Source organism: Ambystoma mexicanum, chromosome 9 (assembly GCF_040938575.1).
Source record: "Ambystoma mexicanum isolate Mex_15411 chromosome 9, UKY_AmexF1_1, whole genome shotgun sequence".
NCBI classification, from domain to species: Eukaryota; Metazoa; Chordata; class Amphibia; order Caudata; family Ambystomatidae; genus Ambystoma; species Ambystoma mexicanum.
The window spans coordinates 1,291,150,116-1,291,171,681 of record NC_090931.1 but is presented as its reverse complement, the minus strand read 5'-3'; the positions used below and the strand labels follow the sequence as shown (position 1 = coordinate 1,291,171,681).

The 21,566-nt window shown below is 50.2% G+C and overlaps 1 protein-coding gene across 1 annotated transcript in view; it reads left to right on the top strand.

Annotated features, from left to right (window-relative positions):
• LOC138489072 (TGF-beta receptor type-2-like) overlaps positions 1 to 21,297 on the top strand; it is a 517,605-nt gene extending 496,308 nt beyond the window's left edge. The window contains exon 7 of the mRNA XM_069616638.1: positions 20,899 to 21,297. Within this exon, the coding sequence (XP_069472739.1) occupies positions 20,899 to 21,114 (216 nt within the window). The 3' untranslated portion in view covers positions 21,115 to 21,297. The remainder of the gene's footprint in view (positions 1 to 20,898) is intronic.
• Positions 21,298 to 21,566: the final 269 nt, after the last annotated feature.

The window sequence follows — 21,566 nt, the reverse complement described above, 5'->3', positions numbered from 1 at the left end:
CAGTGATGTAACTGGGAGGGCCCTGAACTGAACTGTGAGTAGTTCCCCTGTTGCACTCAGCCAAGTTTATGCCCACCTGTTTGTCTTGCAATAAAGACAGTTAGAACCCACTGCAGCATCCTGTCATCCTTTAAGGCCACAACATAATTGGCGACGAGGATATCAAAAGACCCACGGGCCCACCATGCAAGGCGCCACACCGCCCCCTGCGTTTCTCCCTTCGCCAGGGACCCCAGCAATTCCATGGATGCAGTGGGAGCCCCTTTTCTCCACCTATCTGGAGGCGGTGGGCGGCACGCGATATGCTCCCGTCAGGAAGAGGGCGATGCTGCTAAATGCATTGGGGGTTGAAGGTCAGCGCATTTTTGCCAGCTTGAAAGCAATACCTGTGGCCGACAACGACGACGTCTACAAGGAAGCGACTCATCGCATTGCGAAGAGGTTCACGAATAAGGAGAATGTGGTACTGCACAGGCTGAGGTTCTACACCCGCAAACAGGAAGGGAGCGTACCCGTGGACGACTACATCACCAGGATGAGGGAGCTGGCTTCTCTTTGCGCCTTTGGCGAAAATGCTGAACAAGTTATCTGCGACATGCTCGTCGTTCACACTAACTCTAGGAAAGTCCAGGACAAGTTCATCCAAGAAAAGGAGGTCACCTCTGATAAAGCCATCCAAATTGCCAGGGCGGAGGAAGAAACCTCCAGCAGACGCAAAGAGGCGGGAAGTCACCTGCCCGTGCCCGAACATGCGGCGCTACAAGGGAGAGGGCGCAGAGACAAGCAGTCCCGCGACAGCCCCAAAGACAAAGGCCCCAGGCAAAAGGAGGTTCCGAAATGCTATAGATGCGCCAGCACCAAGCACATGGCGAATGATTGCAACTGCCCCGCCAGGAATAAGGAGTGCTCCAAGTGCGGACGCATTGGTCACGTGGCCCTGGCATGTACGTGGCGGGAGAAAACCGTATCCCGCGTCGATGGCGACTGCGCTTCAAGCGATGATGACGAACTACAGGACACACCCATGGTCGTCATGGTCAACGCCCCCCATGCCAGGAGGGAAAAGCCCCACTGCACCATAAAAGTGGACGGAATGGAAACACGTGTCATGGCAGATTCGGGATCTGACCTCACAATCCTTCCCATCAACACGTATAAGGAAATGATGGGACAAGCACAAGTAGAGATCAGAACGACCAGGCAAAAACCGACAGTGTTCGGAGGTGCAACTGTCGACCTCCTAGGCTACATCAGAGCCTGGATCGACTTCAAAGGGAGGTCTACCACCACCAAAGTGTACTTCTCACCCAAAGGCCCAGCCGTGCTGGGATGGGACGATCAACACAAACTCAGCATAAAACTAGATCCCAGCACTCCGGAACATGTACTCATGGTCTCCTCAGGAGCAGCGCAAAATTTCAAGGAGATTTTCCTGAGCCTGTTTTCCGAGAACCCAGGGAAAGTGAGAAACTTTGTCCACAAGATTCGCCTGAAACCCAACGTGGTCCCGGTGAAACACAAAGTCAGGGCACCTGCCACAGTGAGACCCGCATTGGATGCCCACCTTCGGAAGATGGTCGAAGAAGGAACCATCGAGACCGTGGAGTCTTCAGAGTGGCTGAGTCCAGTGGTGTTGGTCAAAAAGAAATCCAGCAACGACCTCAGGATATGCATCGACCTGAGAAGCCTGAATCTAGAGGTAGTCACGGATAGCTTTCCTCTCCCCAGCATTAACGCGATTGTCCTCATGATGAAAGAGGCAGAAATCTTCTCGAAGCTGGACATGCGTGACGCCTATCACCAGATTCCTCTACACAAATCCTCCCGCCCCCTGACAGCTTTCATCACTCCGTTCGGCACCTTTCAATATATCCGCATGCCATTTGGGTTGTCGTCGGCAGCGTCCGCATTCCAGAGGATGATGAACTCTCTACTTAAAGGACTCACAAATGTTTCTTTCTTTCAAGACGATATTCTCGTGTATGCAAAAGACAACGAGACCCATGACAAAGCACTCAGGGCAGTCCTGAACAAGCTTCAAGAGGCGGGTGTTCATCTACGCCACGAAAAATGCGCCTTTGGAGTGAGCAAGGTAGAATACCTTGGGTACTGCATCTCAAGTGACGGCGTCAGCCCCAAGAAGAACCTCATGGAGGCCATAACAGAAGCCCCCGCTCCGATGTCCATAGAGGAACTACGCTCATTCCTGGGCCTAGCCGAGTACTATGCTAAATTCGTCCCAAGGTTCTCCGAGACCACGTCCCCCATGAGGGAGCTTCTGAAGAAGGGGGCAGCCTACTCCTGGGGCCGAGAGCAAAACGAAGCGTTCGGTGAAATAAAAAGGAGAATTCTACATGCGCCATGCCTGAAACCGTTCAACCCTGAATGGGACACCTGCATTACTACAGATGCCAGCGCATACAGCCTGGGGGCCACCTTGACCCAGAAAAAGGGAGACACTGAAAACATTGTGGCGTTTGCATCAAAAGCGCTATCATCATCGGAGAAGAATTACTCCACCGTTGAGAAAGAAATGTTGGCATGTGCCTGGGCCGTCGACTACTTCAGATCTTATGTTTGGGGCACGAGATTCAGGTTGGTCAATGACCACAAACCCCTCATTCACATGTTGAGCTCGGGCGGCACCAAGACTGCCACCCCGAGGCTGGCTAGGATAGCCGCAAAGCTTCAAGAATATACATACGAGATAGTCCACAATGCGGGTTGGAAAAACGCACAAGCGGACTGCATGTCCAGGCTCCTGAACCAAAGCGCCCATGGTACCACATTCTTGGAAGATGAGTGTCGTAGCCTCCGTCAGTGACTTGAGGAACGGCGAGTACATGGACATGAGTGAGCGCCACTGGCAGGAGGAATTCGAGCAGGACGATGCCCTACGGCGCGTAGGTGCCTGGGTTCGCGAAGGGTGGCCCGACGAGAGAGTGATCCCCGAAGGCCTTTGTCCTTACTGTAAGGTGAACGAGGAAATCACCATGAACAGTCTCATTCTCAGAGGCGATCAAGTCATCCCGCCCAGCGGAATCCGCAAAGTGATACGGTGCAGAGCACACTCAGGCCATCTGGGATGCAACATGACCAGAGGCAGGATACGCGACGCGTACTGGTGGCCAGGCATGGACCAGGACATACGACAAATGGTCGAAAGGTGCCATGAGTGCACCAACAGTGACAAGCGCCTAGCCGTGAGGCAAGCTCCCATGCTGCCTACTGAAGTCCCCAAAGGGGTGTGGCGCAAGCTAGGTTTGGATTTCATTGGGCCTTTGGACAACATGCCCCCAGAACACAAATACAGGATAGTCATGGTCGACTATTTCTCCAAATGGGTCGAAGTTGACTTCACTTCAGACATCACCACAAGCACAGTCATCGAAGCACTCACCGCCGTATTCCAGCAGGAAGGCCTACCAGAAGAACTTGTCACGGACAACAGAGTCCAGCTGGTCTCTCGAGAAATGGAGAAATTCCTCAAACTCAACAACATTCGACAGCGGAGAGCAAGTCTTTACCACCCACAGGCCAATGGCCTGGTTGAGCGGGCAAACCGCTTCATCAAAGGGGCACTGCAACTGGCGCATGCCTCGGGCCTAGACCCGTACAAGACAGTCAAGGAAGCTGTAGCAGCCCACCGCATCACCCCCAACGCCATCACAGGTGTTTCGCCATTCCATCTGCTAAGGGGGAGAAGGGCAGCATCCACACTGGTACCACCGTGGCTCCACCAAGTGAGGGCTGACGAAGAAGTGGACATGGAAGACGTAGTTTTCCGCATGCAGCGTAACAAAGAAGCCATGAAGACTCAAGGGGACTAGCATCGAGCCGCTCGCCACACAGTAGTTAACAAAGGCGACCTAGTAAAGATACGCCTTCCCCACAAAGACAGTTCGACTGGCTCCAGATACAGCAGTCCCATAGAAGTCCTGGAGAAAGGGTTAAACCACATTTGCACCAGCGACGGAAGGAAATGGAATCTAGAAAGGGTGGCCATGTACCGCAGGAAAGGATCCATTGAACAGCCACACTGGGAAGCCGGAGAAGATCAAGACCACCAGGAGACATCTGAAAACTCTCACCTCTCAGAAAGAGATAACTCGGAGTCACACTACGGCAACGAGTTCTCAAGCCCCAACTCTTCAACCCCACTCAGGGAGTCACAGCGAAGAGCAAGACAAGGAGAACTCGAATCACCTGCACCTCTTCAAGAGCGTTCCTGCAGTCCTGCCCCATGTCCAGATCGGAGTAGACCCCAGAGAGAGAGAAGGAGACCCAGCAAGTTTGCAGACTTTGTCATGGAATGACCATCCATCCTTTTTCCCAGTAAATGAGGTGTGTGGGGACGTCACGTGATCGCGGGAGCGTGGTCTCGCGAGATCTGGGCATAACGAGATCTCGCAAGCCCGCGCTCCGCGAGACAACGTTCCCGCCAGTGTTGGCGAAGTGCCAGACCGAGCAGGTCGACCGAGAGTGCTGCTCCTGATAAGGAGCCATTGAAACTGAGGCCCTGAAGAGCCTAATGACTCCAGCTTCCAGGGCATAAATCCAAAGCCATAGGAGGCCACATGGGGGCCCTGGAAGCTTGCAGCGTGCCATCCTTGTGCACACCTTGCCCCCAGTGATGTAAATGGGAGGGCCCTGAACTGAACTGTGAGTAGTTCCCCTGTTGCACTCAGCCAAGTTTATGCCCACCTGTTTGTCTTGCAATAAAGACAGTTAGAACCCACTGCAGCATCCTGTCGTCCTTTAAGGCCACAACAATGGCCCTGCTCGCCTTCCAGCCATGGTCGGCCCCTAGAGGTGCGGTTGATTGGTGGGCGAGAGACTAAAGCGTGCACTCTGATCCTGTAGCCTCTACTATTGCAGAGGGGATCTTTTATTTTTAGCAATGTACTCAAGCACCACAATTCACAAAGTGTCACAAAGTGCAACTAGAACAAGACCAGCAAGATGGCGCAACATGTCCAGTGTAAAAGGCATGTCTTGCATGGTGTTCTCGTCATCAATCCTCGCGCCCTTATCGCGTCAACACCTGGGTCACAGCCTCCTAAGTGAAAGAGAGATTTAAATAAAGTGGTGCTAAACATTCTGCAGCATGAGAAAATAATTGGACCTGTGTGCACGACACCATGGAAAGGACTGCACAGAGCGGTGTCTTCCCCTCCCACCGCCTCCCAGCTGCCACCCGGTGAGCGCAGCTGCACCATACAGATCAGTGAGAAGGCTTCCTGCCCTATGGAAGGGGCGCGAGGAGGAAGCAGAAGCGCCATTGGTAGAATCTGCTCACCTGGGCTTCATGCTGGCTCTTGATGCGCCTGCCCAGAACGTCCTATAACAGGGGGCTGAACTTTGGGAGGAATAGGGACATCCTCCAGGGTAGGTGTGTATCGGGCTAGTGCCATGAGGAAACAAGCACTGGCAATGCCAACAGTTTGGGCTTTTGTGTGGGCATGGCAAAGGCACTTGGCAGGCACTGGTCATCGATGGTAGCAGCTGCTAAATGGTGTGAGGATCTGGGCATAAAATAGCAGTGCCTGGCAAATGCCTAATAATTATACTCAAGCAATCTCGGCTTAGCGTTTCCACCTCCCTATTTCCCAGTATTACCGGGATATAACGGGCGGCAGAGTAACGGTAAGTTTCCATTTCCATGGAGTCCCATAGGACTTTTTGCATGAGACTCCATAGGAGGGGAACCACGGAAGCACTGGCACCATTGTTAATGGTGCTGGTGATTCAGTGAATGATCTGCCATTAGGAGCCTGAACTACCGCCTGCTGGTAGTTCACTAGCCCTATCGGCAGACTCTGAGTATGCCAGTCTGGAAAAGGTGCCGGTCCACGTTGTAACTGGCACCTTATTTCCGGACCGGTATACTCGTAATGACCCCATTAACTCTCAAAAGACTGCGTTGCCTGGCAGGCACTTCAAACACAAAGTTTGATGGTAAGACATGATATAGCCAGCTCAAATAGATGTGTTTTGGCTGGGAAGATGGTGAGTGGGAATGGACATAGGGATTAGTATTGCCATGGGCAGTCAATGGGTGGGTAAAAAACTAAACACCACTTACAAGCTTTGTGTCACTCCTCATATGACATTTCTCCATAGCTGTACTCTAATACAATAATTTCGCCTTATAGGTAATGGCTTAGCACCACATGATAGCTGTTAGGCAGAAACCTGTGTAGTTCCCTCTGGGACCACTGCAAAAAGTTTAAGACTACAGGAGTTAGCAGTAAACCCAATTGGTAGCAGTCTGCACCACCCAGATTTACCTGGTAGCTGTGGCTGAGCAGTCAGACTTATCTCAAGATGAGTTAGGCAGTAGATGGAGTATACAAGACAGGGCAATTTACACAGTAGAACAAGCAGACACTGATCAGAGTTTGGGTGTAAAGATATATAATTATTTATTTAAAAACACATCTATGAAAAACACACTGGCACTAATATGGCAAACAACTTCAATCACAGTTACTATAAGTATATATCAATCCCATAACAATATTTCGACAAGTCTAGGTTCAAAGACACCACTTATTTGCAGACAGAGGTGAGTGCTTAACCTAGATGGCACTCTAGTATTCGTTAGGAAGGGAGAGAAAAAGGCAGGGTATGAAACCAACTCAGTACCAACTCTTTTACGAAGCAAATGCAAGGCAAGCAAGGCAGGGTCTACTGTAGATCACAAAGTTCAGAGGCCAGGCCCACTCGGAGAGAGGCAAGGCGGTCTGTCCCAAAAATACCACAGTGGAAATGCACTTCAAGTCTTTGTAGCAAAATGTCACAGAAAGGTTGGACCAGTTTTAGAACAAAAGTTAAGAAGATCTGGAGGCGACCCAGTGGAAAGGTAAGGATTTAAGACACCTCACGCTAACCGTGACAAGGGAAGCCAGGCGGACACAGTACCTTGAAAGTGGAGAGACAGCTCCGGCGGGGGCAGTTGTTCCTGGTGGTGGATGCAAGTCGGGGCTTTGCCTGAAGAGATGATCTCGTCGTAGAGGAAAGTTGAAGATCGTTGCACCACCAGGGAAGAGACCAGCCGCGGAGTGCTCAGTCACAAGGCACCACTTTTTGGTCGCGGTACAGTGGTTAGTAGCTATCCGGTTGCTGGGGTGCTCAGCACTGGCAATTCGACCACTAGACGTCCTGGAAGCAAAGAAAAAGCAAGGGACTGGTTGTTCCCACCAGTCAAAGGGAAGAAGACTCTCCAGCAGGGAGATCTCCTCTGTCGTTGGGAAGTGGTGAGTCGGTTCAGCAGGGCTCCACGGGTGGTGTCGTCGTTGCAGGTTGGCTCAGCTTCTCCCTCGTTGGATTCTTAGGTCCTGTGGCGACTTCTGAAGTTCCAGTCCCCAAAGCCCTGCTTTTATGCAGAAAACCCCCATTCATTCAGCCTAGCTGTCAATCAAACATGCTGAGTGGTGAGCGGGGCGGCTCACCACTTGGGCCAATCACACCAGAGTGCGACTTGAGTTGGCAAGGCAACTCAGTCCAGGGTGCCTAAACCCCCTCCCACACCCCCTGTGGTACCCAGACAGAATGGCACCACTCCAGAGGGCTTCTGTGCAGAAGCCCGCCAAAAGTGGAACAAAGGGCTCAACCTTTGGTTTGGAGTTACAGAGGCAAACACATACGCCATTTACAAACCGAGTTCTGGCAGAAAATACCAACCGGTGAATTTATATTAATTCAATAAACCGGCGGTATGACCGAGGCTATATAGAGAAAGTATTAGCCTTGAACAATGGGAAAATCCCATAGGAATATATTCGCGGTCGAATATAAAAAGTAGTATCTACTGCCACCAGCCAAAACTCGACGAGGGGAGATGGGACAGTGCCCCCTCGAACAACAGACCCAGGGGTAATCGAATTACCCCTACCAGTACGTCCACAATAGGATGGTTTGTACTGGTTCTGTTAGTAAATTTAGGTCTAGTAAAGCCAATGGTGACTTTACATGCCCTGGGAGACAGTAGTCAGTCCCAGGGTATGGAGTCTATGGTGGGGGTCACCTAGGACACCCCAGTGTTACGGCACGGAGGGTGCTGTGTAACACACATAGCAAAACACATGAGACCCTATGGAGCAAAAGATCCCATAGCCCATAGAACACATTAACATTCAAAGAAATACCACAAATCATGTCCAAGAGTGGGAGAAAAAGAGTCTCACTCTTGGCAGGATGGAAAAAACAAACTCCAGAAATGCAGCAAAGCTGCTGGGGGACTCACTAGGTTAGGAAATTCAGCCTAAACAGATAATTCTCCCTAACACCAGCCAAAACTAAACATGGAGATTTAATTTAACTTTGGCGGAAATACCCAGTAGAGTACTACGGACTCAGTGAACAAGCCCGACACTTATAAGCCGAAGGTTTTACCGCTGATACAAGTGGCAGTTACAACAAATGAGTATTGCAGTATTTCATACTCGTAATGAGGTCCATTGTCCGTTGGCCCTGCTGATATTAATGCCAGGTGCTTCGGCAACAGCGTTTGATGATTAGGCTTGATAAAGCTAGCTAAAAGAGAACCCAAGAGGCTGTGTTTTTGGGTTGGGGGGCAAAAAGTGGGTGGGAATGGTCATAGGGATTAGCATGGCCACGGGCAGTCAATGGGTGGAAAATAACCAAACAGCACCAACAAGAATTGTGTCCCTTTGCATGTGCCATCTCTCCCTAGCTGTACTCTAAAGCAATAGGTTCAGCTTATCAGTGGTGCTAAAGCACCAACTAAAAGCCACAACAAAGAATGGCTGCGGTGCACAGACACTGCGGAGCAGCGGTGTTGCTAGAGGGGGGGGAGGAGGCTATAGCCTCAGGTCTTTTGGTTGTAGCCCCGGATAGAAGCTCAGGGACTACAATCAAATGGCTATAGCTAGCCCCGAGTCCCGACAGTCCCGACATTAGCTTAGCCCCGGATCTTTTCCAGACCTAGCAACACCCCTGCTGAGGAGCTCAGGCGAGCAGGGGGACAGCGCAAGATGAGCTAGTCTAGTGAGCGCAATATTAGGACTCGTCAAGTCCCGCAGTGGTGGGGCTGAGGGGAAAGGAGCAGTTAGTTTTCAAGAAAGACTGTAGAGGAGGTGGCAGAAAGCAATCCCTGCAAGGGTAATTTTGTTAATCTACTTGCCTGAAGCTGCTATCATGCCAGTGACTTTCCGTCACTCTGCCAGCGCTGCCCAAGCACCTAATTTCCTTAGAGTACATTTGTCAGTGCCAGTATAGTTATGCCCAACTCCTGCATTGTGATTGGCTGTCCAGCACAGGTAGCAGAGCAAGCCATAGGGTAGCAAGGTTCGCCATAGGGGCACACTCCCTGGCTAGCTCTCACTGGCACCCATGGCTGGGATAGTTTGACCCTTTGTGATTAAAAGTATAGAAGTAACTTTGAGATGTGTCGAGATGTGTCGGGTCATGCCAGTGAAGGTAGTGCAGCCCTGCGGGGAAGCGCTCCCATTATCCCTTTAAAAATACAGCAACGCCAATGAGAAGTGCGGGTACTCGCCAAGCAAGCACATTGAAGCCGTGCTTAGAGGAGCTGTCATGTGGTCATTAAAAGTATAGCAGTGCTGCTGGGTAGTGGCCCTCCTATTGCCCTGCTCTTATTAAAGATATGCCGGCCCTGTTAAGAAGCTCAGGCACCGCCCCATAACAAGTATACCATCTGTGCTGATAAGCGCAGGTGAGTTCTTCCACCTTGTGCCATCCTCTGCACAGACACCATCCAAGAGAACTAATCACACAACGCAATTTTATAATTAACTTACAAAAGCTTTTTAGCGAAAGAATCCACTAGTGACTTTGGCAATGCTTGTTTTCCAAGCCCCTGCTGGTCTTCGTTTAGTCCCACTTTGTGGCTGATTTAGGGTGTGGAGTAAATGAAATACTTCAGGATTCCACTGGTGGAAAAAGTCTTTATTTCAAGAACACATGTTCTGGCAAGTTCTAGCTGTGCTGTGGCCCGCTTCCGGTTCACCAGAGCGGGCCTCTTCAGATGCCGGGTCCACCCTTTTTTTTCCTCTTGGGTGTCGCCGCCACCTGGCTCTAAGGTGGCGACCGCACGTTTGGCACACTGGCATAGGGCCTGCCCGTGCATGGTGAGCATGGGCAGCCCCGCACTTCCTTCACTGTGCGTAGGCATTATGTTACTCCTACCTGGAGCCTGCAACCAACATCCCCTTCCAGTGTGCCAACACTGCCGACGCAGCCAGGTTCTTTCCTTCCCATCCCCAATCATTTGTTTTCAAATTGGACATCTCCACTGCTGGGCCAAAGGATCACACCAGCGCCCCTCTTTTGCAAGGCTCGGAGAATGCCCATTTCACCACCAGCGGCCCGGAATGTTAGGAGGGCCACTTGCATTTTCTTTTCCTTTACTCCCTTCTCCGGGGTGTCTGGTGGGCCTTGAGGGCCTTGACCCTGTGTCCCTCCTTGTGGGATGCGCGTTCAACAGCACTCCTTTCTTACTCCGTGGCAGGCCCGGGTCATGAAGGGCCACGCCCTTTTTTTCGGGGCCGGTGTCCTTTTGTTCATATTTTCACTGTGGCAGTCCCAGGTCTTGGCTTCTTTTTTCGGGGCCGCTGCAGTCCTCCCCTTTTTTTCCTGTGAGTGCTCCGGTCCAGAGCATTTTTTTTTCATCTGGATACGGGCGCGCGAGGACCCGCTGCTCCTCCCTGCTTGCCCTTTTCTGGGACCGCAGGAGTCACCAGCAGGCCTCGGCGCCGCACACTTTCACCGCCACGGGCCCGGTATTCAGAGGCCATGCCCACACCTCTGTATGCTCTTGGGAGCAGCCTCTGCTTTGTTCGTTCCCTGGGGCGGGCCCGCGAGCACCGGCTGCCCTTCCCTACCTCTTCTCCCTCCAGGGACCCCAGGTAGGCAGGCGGCAGCTGGCCTCAGCGTGTCTCACCACCACCTCCGTGGGCCCAGGTCTTAACGGGCCACGTCTCCTCTTCCAAACTACTGTTTGTTCGGCGGCCACCACCGCCGCCTCACACGCGGCTTTCAGGACTACACAAACGGGCTTCCTTCCAGCAGCCCGCACACTCACGCATGCGGGGCCCATATTGCCCTCGTCACCATTGCTGTGACCTGCTCCCGGTTCACCGGAGCGGGCCTCCTCAGATACTGCGTCCACCCGACACGTACCACAGAACTGCGTCCACACAGTAGAGATACCGCAGTTAGCACCATGCACGGTCCGGGTCACCGGAGGGGGGCACCTGGGCTGGCTGCATCCAGCTAACCGCAGCCCCGGCTCTGGGGGCTCCGGCTCTGGGGGCTCCCACACCAGGGTTGCACCCATAGCCGTGATCACACGACATAGACATTCCGTTGGGACAGTGTTGCCCAGCAGGGGAACCATCCACATGCGGGGCCACGCCATTGGGCCTTCTGCATGCAGCATGGCGCTGACAATAATGTCGCCGGAGTCAGTAGTTGTTGACTGACGAGCCGGAAGCGGCTCGTCCCTTTTATTGGGTTGGTCACATGGTTGCCACCATGTGACCATTACACAAATCCTGGGGATGACATGCAACAAGCGGTGGGCTCCCAGAGTCTATAGTGTTCCCCTGACCACCTTAGTGCTGTCCTATCGAGGGGAAAACAAGGTCATAATAACAACGTCTACACTGGACACTTGCAACATGAATTGTTTCTACGGAAGCCCTTTGTGGTATCCTGCAGGTGGACCTCCTCACGCTCACATGCGTTCCCTCTCTAAGAATGAGGCGGACACAAGTGCTGGGGTGCAACACGTCTTGGCTTTATTTCACATAAACCCTAACTGCCGCTCTGCGCGGTAACCCCTCCTCTTCCTGTCACGTGGGGCGCAGCCCACTCAACAACTAAAACAAAGAGAGAGGACTGTTCCTCTCTTCGATACACTGGTGACGACACCACACCCTCCCGTCACTAAACAGTCAGTTGCGTTCTCAGCCCATTTCTTCGATGAGGCGAGTAGGCTTTCTCCTGGTTCTCTGTGGACGGTGATCCACGCTTGCAGAGGGTGTCACCCATTCTTCTGGTGTCACGTCATCTCCAGAATCTTCCCTGTCTCCCTCATAAGGGGCGTCCCAGTGGGAGAAAGTATCACACATACTTGACTTTCTTGACTGATGAAAACCAGACATCCTTCTGAAGTGCGAAGAGTTTCGCGTTATGGACCGGTGGTCTCCTTCAGCCGTGATGAGCGATCCTTTCTTCCTCGTGATGATGAGGGGCTCCTCATTGAACGGAGTTGCATTCTTGTGCTGTTGCTGCTGTCGGACCACAACCATGTCCCCTGGCGCCAGGTCACTCTCTCTGGCTCTGCGCTTGCGGTCAGCCGCTTCCTTCATGTGTTCTTTCATGAGGGAGTCTCTTGTTCTCATCTCCGCGTCCTCTTCGTACTGTCCTTCATGGTCGGGTGCGTGTGGTAGTCGCGTTCTGATCATTCGTCCGAACATCACCTCCGAAGGTGACTTCCCCGTGGTGCTGTGTGGGGTGTTCCTGTAGTCACGCATAAGTTGGTACAGCAACTTTGCAACAGGTTCACCTGTAAGGCGTGCGATCTGCGTTGTGCGCTTGATGTTGCTCATGAATCTTTCCACGGTGCCATTTGCTTGAGGCCACAAAGGTGTTACTTTGCGATGACGGAATCCCATGTATTCTGCGAATCTTCGAAAGTCTTGTTCCGTGAAGGGTGGTCCGTTGTCGGACTTTACGACCTTCGGTATGCCATAGATTGCGAACATCCGATCCAGTGCCGGGATGGTGTGATGTGCAGCGGTGGATGGGATGATCTGTAGGTCTGGATATCTAGAGTACTCGTCTACGGCTACCAAGATGTACTCACCCCCTTCCATGGGCCCAAAGTGGTCGATGGCTATCTCTTCCCATGTTCCTTCTGGTAGTGCGGTCATTCTTAGGGGTTCCGGGACTGTGTGTGGCTTTACAATGGCACAGGTGGGACAGTTTTGTAATAATTCTTCCACAGAGGTGTCAAGTTGGGGAAACCATAGCTTTTGCCTCAGCATCCTTTTGGTGGATACAATTCCCCGGTGTCCTTCATGAGCTAGCTCTAGCACCTTCTGGCGTAGGTTTCGTGGTATTACTAGTTTTGTCCCTTTTAGTAGTAGTCCTTCCTCTGATTTCGCGAGTTCTTCCTTTACGGCCAAAAGGCACGTGATGTCTTGTTTGATATCCTCATTCATTGTTTCTCGAATCTGTTTTGCATGTTTCCATCGTCCTGTTTCTAGGCACCTCAAAATGGTTTGTATTCCCTGATCCGCGTTGGACTCTCTCGTTATCTGTTCCTTGTCAAGTCCTTGTGGTGTGCTGCTGTGAATAACATATCTGATGTATTGATCAGCAATGGAATGTTCGGGTCCGCTCTTTTCCTTGGGGTGCCGGGAGAGGAAATCCGCGGGATTTTGTTCTTTCCCTGGTCGGTGTATGATGGTGAATCGATAGTCCTGCAACCTGAGTGCCCATCTGGCTATCCTTGGTGGCATTTTGGCTTGTGGGTTGCCGTAGATGAAAGTGAGTGCTTGGTGGTCTGTCACAACCGTAAAAGGTTTCCCATATAGGAAGAGGTGAAAATGCTCGCAGGCCCAGACAACCGCCAGTCCTTCCTTTTCTGCTTGAGAATAGGCTTGTTCGGTTTTTGATAGGCTTCGACTGGCATACGATACTATGTGTTTCCCGCCTCCATCTTTGTCATCTAGTTGCGTGAGAATGGCGCCTAGCCCAACGGGACTGGCGTCCACGACGAGTTCTGTTGTCTTCTTGGGATCAAAGTACGCCAGGTATCGGGCGTCCGAGATGCGGTCCTTGATGATCTGGAATGCTTCTTGGCATTTGGTTGACCATGCGAACTCGGTGTTTAGTTTGGTTAGAGCTCTCAGGGGTTCACTGATGGATGCGAAATCACATATGTACCTCGTGCAGTAGCTTGCGAGCCCCAAGAATGATCTGAGGTCCGATGTTGTTGTTGGTGGTTCAGCTTCACGGAGCGCACTAACCTTTTCAGGGTCTGGTGTCATGCCCTTCTCTGAAAATATGTGTCCGAAGAATCTGAGCGTCTTCTTGCGGAATTCACATTTTTCTTTGTTGAGTGTTAGCTGGGCTTCCTCTAGAGTCATGCAGACTCTCATCAGAGTGTCATCGTGTTGTTCCTGAGTTTGGCCGAACACTAGAATGTCATTGCTGTAGTTCAAGCAGTTGGGCACATGCTTGATGACATTGTGGATTTCTGCTTGAAAAATTTCGGCTGCTGAGGATACTCCAAAACTGAGTCGCTTGTAGCGGAACAAACCTAGATGGGTGGCAAAAGTTGTTATGTATCGCGAGTTCTTGCTGAGCTCCAGCTGATGATAGCCTTTGTTTAGGTCTAATTTCGAGAATATTGTCGCCCCATTTAAGAGATGCACCATGTCCGTTATCCGGGGGGCTTGATGTCGTTCTCTTAGGATGGCTTCATTCGGCCTTCTCATGTCTACACATATCCTAATGTCCTGAGATTCTCTTTTGGGTACTGGTACTATAGGAGAGACCCATGGTGTGGGGCCTTCCGCGGGCTCAATGATGTCGGCTTCTAGTAGCTTAGTTAACTCGTTTTCAACTTGCTGTTGAATGTTGATGGGGATGCCCCTGTAATGCTGGGCTACTGGAGTGATGTGGGGGTTTATGTGAAGTTCAATCTGTTTTCCTTTTAGTTTTCCTAGGCCTTTGAACAGTGCCGGGAATATTTGATCGATGCTTGCCGTTGGATCTAGATACTTGTGCACCATGAGGCGGTATAATATGTGAATGAGTCCCATTTCTATGGCTGACCGATAGCTCAAGATGCATCCGCTCTCGGTGGCGGCTTCTAGCACGTGCATGGGGATGCTTTTCTTATGTTCCTTGTACTGGCATGATGCCATGAAAAACCCTTTGCAGGCTAGGGGTGTTTTTGAGCCGTAGGGATAGATGAGGGCTCGTGCTGGCTGTAGGCGAGGAGCGTCCGGTATGCTTCGGTATACTTCTTCGCTTATTACATTCACAGTTGCTCCCGTATCTATCAGGAATTCTGCAGCTGTTTGGTTTATTCGTATCCTTAGCATCGGGCTGTGCTCTTTGGCCATGTCGTTTCCAAGGGCGTATAGATATCCCTTTTTTCGCGGTGTTTCTTGTTGCATTTCCGGTCTGCGGGACCTCTCTTCTGAGGATGCGCTTGACACACTCTCTGACTGTGATTGTTCTATGAGGCATCTCACATATCTTCTGGGTCGCCTTCTTGCTTTTGGCTGGGTGGTTTTGCTCTCCCTCCATTCTCTCCTCTCTTGTCTTCTTTCCGGTTGGTCGTCGTGAGGACGGCGCCGTCCTTGTTCCTGGAAGTGGTGTGCTGCCCTGTTGTGGTGAGAGGGTTGGTACTGTTCTGGTTCCATCGAGGGCTTCCCATTTCTGCCGGCCCCTTTCATTTTGCTGCGAAATATCAGGCATACAGACTTGTAATGGTTGTCGCCACCACATGCGGAGCATGTCTGTCCCATGGCCGGACACGTCCCTTCGTGTGGGTATTCATGGCCGCACCTGTAGCAGAAAGGATCTTGATTTGTTCTTGTCGTACCCTCCAGCTTGTTGATGCTTTCTTGTTTGCTGTGTGTGATCTTTATGTCATCCAGGCCTTCCACTTGCGCTGCAAGGGCAGCGTCGGATCTCGCTAGGCGCAGGATTTCTTCTAGACTTCTCGGCTGTTGTAGTAGTCGCCTCCGGAAGTCTGCGCTTTCGCACCCCACTATGATTTGCGACCTGAGGGCCTCCTCGTTCGAGTAGTTGTTGAAGTCGCAGTGCTTCATTTTTGATCTTAGCCTCATGACGAACGCGTCTATGGATTCTCCTTTGTTTTGCTTGGTAGTGTGGAATACATGCCGTTCGTAGTCTACGTTTGTGTGAGGCGTGAAATACTCTGTGAGCGATGTCTTTAGCTTGATGTATGTATCTACGGTGTCTTCCGGCATTTCCTCAAGGATATCTCGTACATTTGAACCAACCGCATGATTTAGAAGGTTTAGTTTTTGTTCGTCCTCCAGTGGTCCAGCTGCCTTCAGGCATACTTCAAAGTCTCTCAACCATCTTCTCCACCTTGACCCCAGGGTGCTTGTCTCTGTGAGGTCAAAATTTGCTGGTAATTGGGCCAGCAGGCTGTCCGTCATTTTTCTGTGCGGGGACGCTGGGGCGGAGGATCCCTCCTCTTGTGCTGGTGTCACTGGGACTGTGAGTGACACCCTACGGGCTGGAGTCGCTGTGGCGGTGGGTGACTCCTCTCCTGAGCCACTCATGAGCTTGACCTGGGCTTGCCTGTTGTTCGCGAGTGCGATGGCGTCTGACCGCCACTAGGGGGCACTGCGTTGGGGGATTTGCTCTCCTTGTGCCAAAACCGGGTGTGGATGGCTGCATGGGGCTCTATGAGGCCTTGTAGATGTGCCTCTTGACTCGCTGCTTGCGTCGGGGTTCTTGCTTACCCTTTCATGCAGGTGCCATAAGTGGGCACACTGTGTCCGATGCCGTCGGCGGGAGGCCAGCGCTCCTCGACCGCCCGGTGGTGCGATGCGGGGAGTCACTGCTCCACCCGCGGCGTTGGGATACACGCCTGCCGGCGTTGATGCCATTGGCGGGAGAGAGGTCTTCCCTTTCTCCCGCTCGGAGGGTTGTTTCACGGGGAGCTGCGGCTCCTGCTCCACCCGTGGAGTGAGCGCTTCGGGGACTCTTCCGGCGGAGCTCTCACGCTCCGACCCTCTATCCTCGGGGCATCGGAGGGCGGAAATTCGCGGGCGTCCGAGCGCTGTGACCTGAGCCGGCGGGCACGGCGGGACGCGTGTCCGCCTCGTCGCCAGATGTGGTATCCTGCAGGTGGACCTCCTCACGCTCACATGCGTTCCCTCTCTAAGAATGAGGCGGACACAAGAGCTGGGGTGCAACACGTCTTGGCTTTATTTCACATAAACCCTAACTGCCGCTCTGCGCGGTAACCCCTCCTCTTCCAGTCACGTGGGGCGCAGCCCACTCAACAACTAAAACAAAGAGAGAGGACTGTTCCTCTCTTCGATACACTGGTGACGACACCACACCCTTCGATAGTTATTATTGCCCAACACAATGGTACTGGGTGTGCTGCCCCTGCTGGGATACGAACCCGTGGCCTACAGGTGGCGCGTGCACTCCACTGCGCTACATCCAACTACTGGCATGTCTGTTTGAATGGAAAGGCAGAATATTATCTAAAATAGATCCACACAAACACTTCCGCTTAAAATGTTTCCACGTATAATAGCAGTGCCCCTTTCAGAAGTTATAGCACGAGATGGCGTTGCTTCGTTATTAGTGCATTGAGATATAGAACGTGGCCAGGCCTGGGCCTCGCTGTTAACAAAGGCCCTGCAATTAAAGCATTTCATTGTTAGCACCTGCATTCTCATGCATACTTTTTTATGAAATTGAAATCGTGAAGTAGGGTTAGTACTTGATCGAATTGTGGGGTCGGGGGTAGTAGACAGCTCATTCTTACAGCAGTCCTCAAGTGTGCCGTTTCAAATGCAATGGAGAGAGTTAACTGCTTGTAACATTGAAGCTGCATTAGACTAGTCCCATTAGAAGAATACGTAAAGAAGTTAGATGCCCCCACACAGGTCAGTTTGCCCCTCCCCCACAATCTCTGAAGTTAGTGCCGCTCCCAAACTTTGAAGGGTTATCCGCCCCAAATGTTAGCTTAGCTCACCCCTGCCTCTCGCTCACCTCCTTCTAAATCTCTTGTGGCCGTAAAACCAGAGACAGAAAGGACGGATTCTCCTTTGTATGAAAGTGTTTAAATAAATAAAAACGATGTGCAAAATAGGTTTTATTGGAAAAAGAAGGTTAATCTAAACTTCTAAAGTGACAACGGTAGTCCTTGCAGAAAAAGTAAATGAAGCTTTAATTGTATACATTCTTTTATTTGGCTGCTAAGCAAAGGCTCAGGGCGACACCTGCTGGTTGCTGCTAGTATTGACGAAAATCATTTATTTTGTGAATTTGTTTATGGCTTGCAGCCATTGTAATTACTTTGAAACCGACATCTAACGATTCTACATATCGGTTAGTAACGCCAAAAGAATGTCATTAGCAAGCTAGTGTAGGCTCTTAATTTGCAAACCAGGAAGCTTGTCTTATGGTTGAAATCACAAAATTGGCTTCACTAGCAAGAACCGGCGAAAAAATGAATGGGAAGTGAAATGTGTTTCGGTGCTCGGGTTTACATTTTGTGCCAGAAGATACCACTGGAACAGGAAAAATGCAGGCACGTGCAACATGTTTTAGTAAATGGTTAAAATCGAATTGCTTGGGCCCATTTCAAAGCAACAGATGAAATACGAATGCAAGTGTGAAAGAACGTGACAGAAAGGTGGGGGGAAAAATAAGACCAATGCAAATTGAACTTAATGAATAAATACAGTACAGCAAGGCCCAAGACTGGCATACATTTCCACACATTGTGGAAAAACCAAGAGGCCAATAAGAAGAAGCTAAGTGAATGTGACTCTGTACACAGGGCAGATACAGAAGAACCTGTGTGGGCTGAAGAGCCTAGGGATCCTGGTTGCACGGCCTGTGATGGGTGGACCGTGTGGTCTGACAACTGCTTCTAGACCAGGGAACCCTCCATTGTGAAAAGCTAAAGACATTGTGAAACAAACCGAGAAGGAGCACTGTTAATGAACTGGTTATGCAATATAGAAGGAATGCCAAGTTGGCCTGGCGTTGTGTTAAACATTGAAAGACAGAGATAAGTATAAGCTGCTACGTTGAAGTCTTGGGGAAAGGAACCCTGAGACTTGATGAACTGCAATGCTATTTTCAGGACGGAACCTCAAGACCCTTTTCTTTTTAACTGTGTTGCCTTAAACTTGGGTAAGGGAACCCAGAAGATTGTGTATTGCCTTGAACATGGAGAAGAGAACGTCAAGGATGTGTGGAACTTTCTTGAACTTGGGGAAGGAGAGCTGAAGAGGAGAAGTTAGGAGCTGGAAGAAGCTCAGGACTTTGTGTTAATCGTCATTTCTTTTATTATTGACATCCCTACATATTGTTTAGCTTTAGTTGTGAGGGCAATGATGATAGGCTTTGGACTCAGGCTTTCCTTAGTTTCGTTCAGGTATGATATGATATGATATGGCATTTGTAACGCGCCTATACACAAGTGTTTCAAGGCGCGACGAGGCAGGGAGGGGGGAACAAGGGGAAGACAGACAAAGATCCTACTAGGCCAGGTGTCATTCAGACCGCGCAAGTGCAGGGGTAGGGGGAAGGGAAAAAGTGCAAGGGGGGGGGGGAGTGCAGTACAAATAAGTAGAATAGAAATAAAATAATAAATAAATAGGGCCAGCTGGTGGCAAGTGCAAGGTAAGTGCAGACAAGTGCTGGGGGACGGGGGCTGTAGTGATACAGAGACAGTCCCGCAGTGCAGGGGTTGCCAGGGAGGCAGTGCAAGTGAAGAGTGACTGGGCCCAGGACCGAGGTCGGTGAGAGTGGCCCAGTTGCATAATCAGTGCAGTTTTGGTGAAGAATTTAGCAGGGGAGAGGGAGAGAGAAAGCAGAAGTGAAGAGGAAGGTTTTGAGGTGCTTCCGGAACCGGAGATGGTTCTCCTCAAGTTTCAGGGAGGCAGGAAGGCTGTTCCAGAGGGAGGCCCCTGCCGCGGAGAGAGATCTACCCCCAGCTCGTTGCTTCGAGAAGCGGCTGACCCTGAGGGAGTTGGAGACGGATGAGCGTAGGGCTCGGGAAGGAAGATATTTAGGAAGAGAGAGTTGAAGGTATTAGAGAAATCCCCCATTAGCATAGGGCAAGTTAGGCCTTCAACCATCCTGACATCTGATTTAATAAACTATTTTATTTTGAACTTTAAGTCTGTTGTCTGTGTCTTGCTTCACGATGCCTTCACACTACACAATTTCATAGTCATTCTTATTAGATGAATAAATATTCCTTCACATGTGTACTTTACGGAGAGTAGGAGTGTTCACAAACACTGATTTGTTGCTTTTTGGAATATTTTCCTGAATACATTTTGTTTTAAATATGTTTGGGTTTCCTGGGGAGCTTTGTATGTGACTTGTTAAACGTTCTCAAGTATGAAAAATAAAAACACCCAAAATGTTACTATTCCTAAACCTGGCACTTTCACTGAGACATCGACTTCAAAAATTGAGTAGTTCTGTTCTGTAAAGAACAAAATCCCTTTCAATCGACAAACTTCCTTACAGCATTTCAGTGCATTGCATGTCAGAAATGTTAAAAAAACAGGCAAAGAGAATGAAAAACCAGACAATTCTTGTTTTAGTTGATAGTAAATATAGTTAATGTTAAGATTATTTTTGTTTGGTCATATGTAAAATCTACTGGAACGATACACGGAGAAGATGCCTGCAGTAAGTCTGCCTTACTCCTTATTTACTATTCTCGATCAGGTATAAGTTACTCCTAGTAACATGTTTCTCAATCACACAGTCTCTCTGAGGTAGAAAGTCAGAATTACTTGTGGTATTTTCTTTGTGAATCAGTCTCTCTCCCATCAGGAGCCCCTCACTCTTTTTCCTACACGTTTGGTATACAATTACAGGTTTAAGTCAGTAAAGTTGACTTTTTAAAACATTGGTTGTAAAAAAGTTGGCAAAATTACAGAATGTAATCATGGGAAGCAAGGGCTTGATAAACAGTGTCTAAGAAAGGCAGCAGCGCTCAAGGACCAGACCATTACCATAGAAGAGATCAGGTTGTACTTTGATAGGATTCCACCCATTACAAGTCCTCTGTCTTCACCCTCTGCCACACCTGACGTTCTCTGCTGCCCAATGAATAATTCACGGATGTTGTCATTGCAGGGGCTGCATTTCCTGTGCGACACAATCACAGAGTGCTGGGACCATGACCCGGAGGCTCGGCTTACAGCGCATTGTGTGGCGGAGCGCTTCAACCTCATGGCCCAAATGGACTGTGCCAATATGACTAATAACAACATTGCCACGAGCGGGCCAAATAAAGCGCCCGGCGAGGGCAGCACGCACAGAGCCAACGACGGCGTCACAGATAGCCAGTGACAACAAGGCCTGAGGTCAAGATGACCCTCAGAGACTCTTCCAATCCCCGTCTTGGATAGACACCTGTAAATACATTTTCCCGCCTTAACTGTTAATAGCTAAGATGTTATTTATATGTTTGGTTTTCACTACACATGCAATTCAATGTGAATAAATATTAAATAAAAGTGTACTTTAACTTCACATTGTCTAGAAATCTCTTTTTATTGTACATGATGTAGACTCTTTATATGAATGTTATGTGGCTTGTCTGCAGACATTTGGTTCCAACATGTCATTACTGCTCCATAAAACATGTGATCTTTTACATTTCTATGACACTTGAGGTTTCCAGTTGCCTGAAATCCCTAAATAAGGGGGGAAATGTGCAATGAGAATAATCTGACAAGTGATACAGATATCTATAATGCACGCTGGCAATATTTGAATGCAATTCGCAAGAACCTGACATT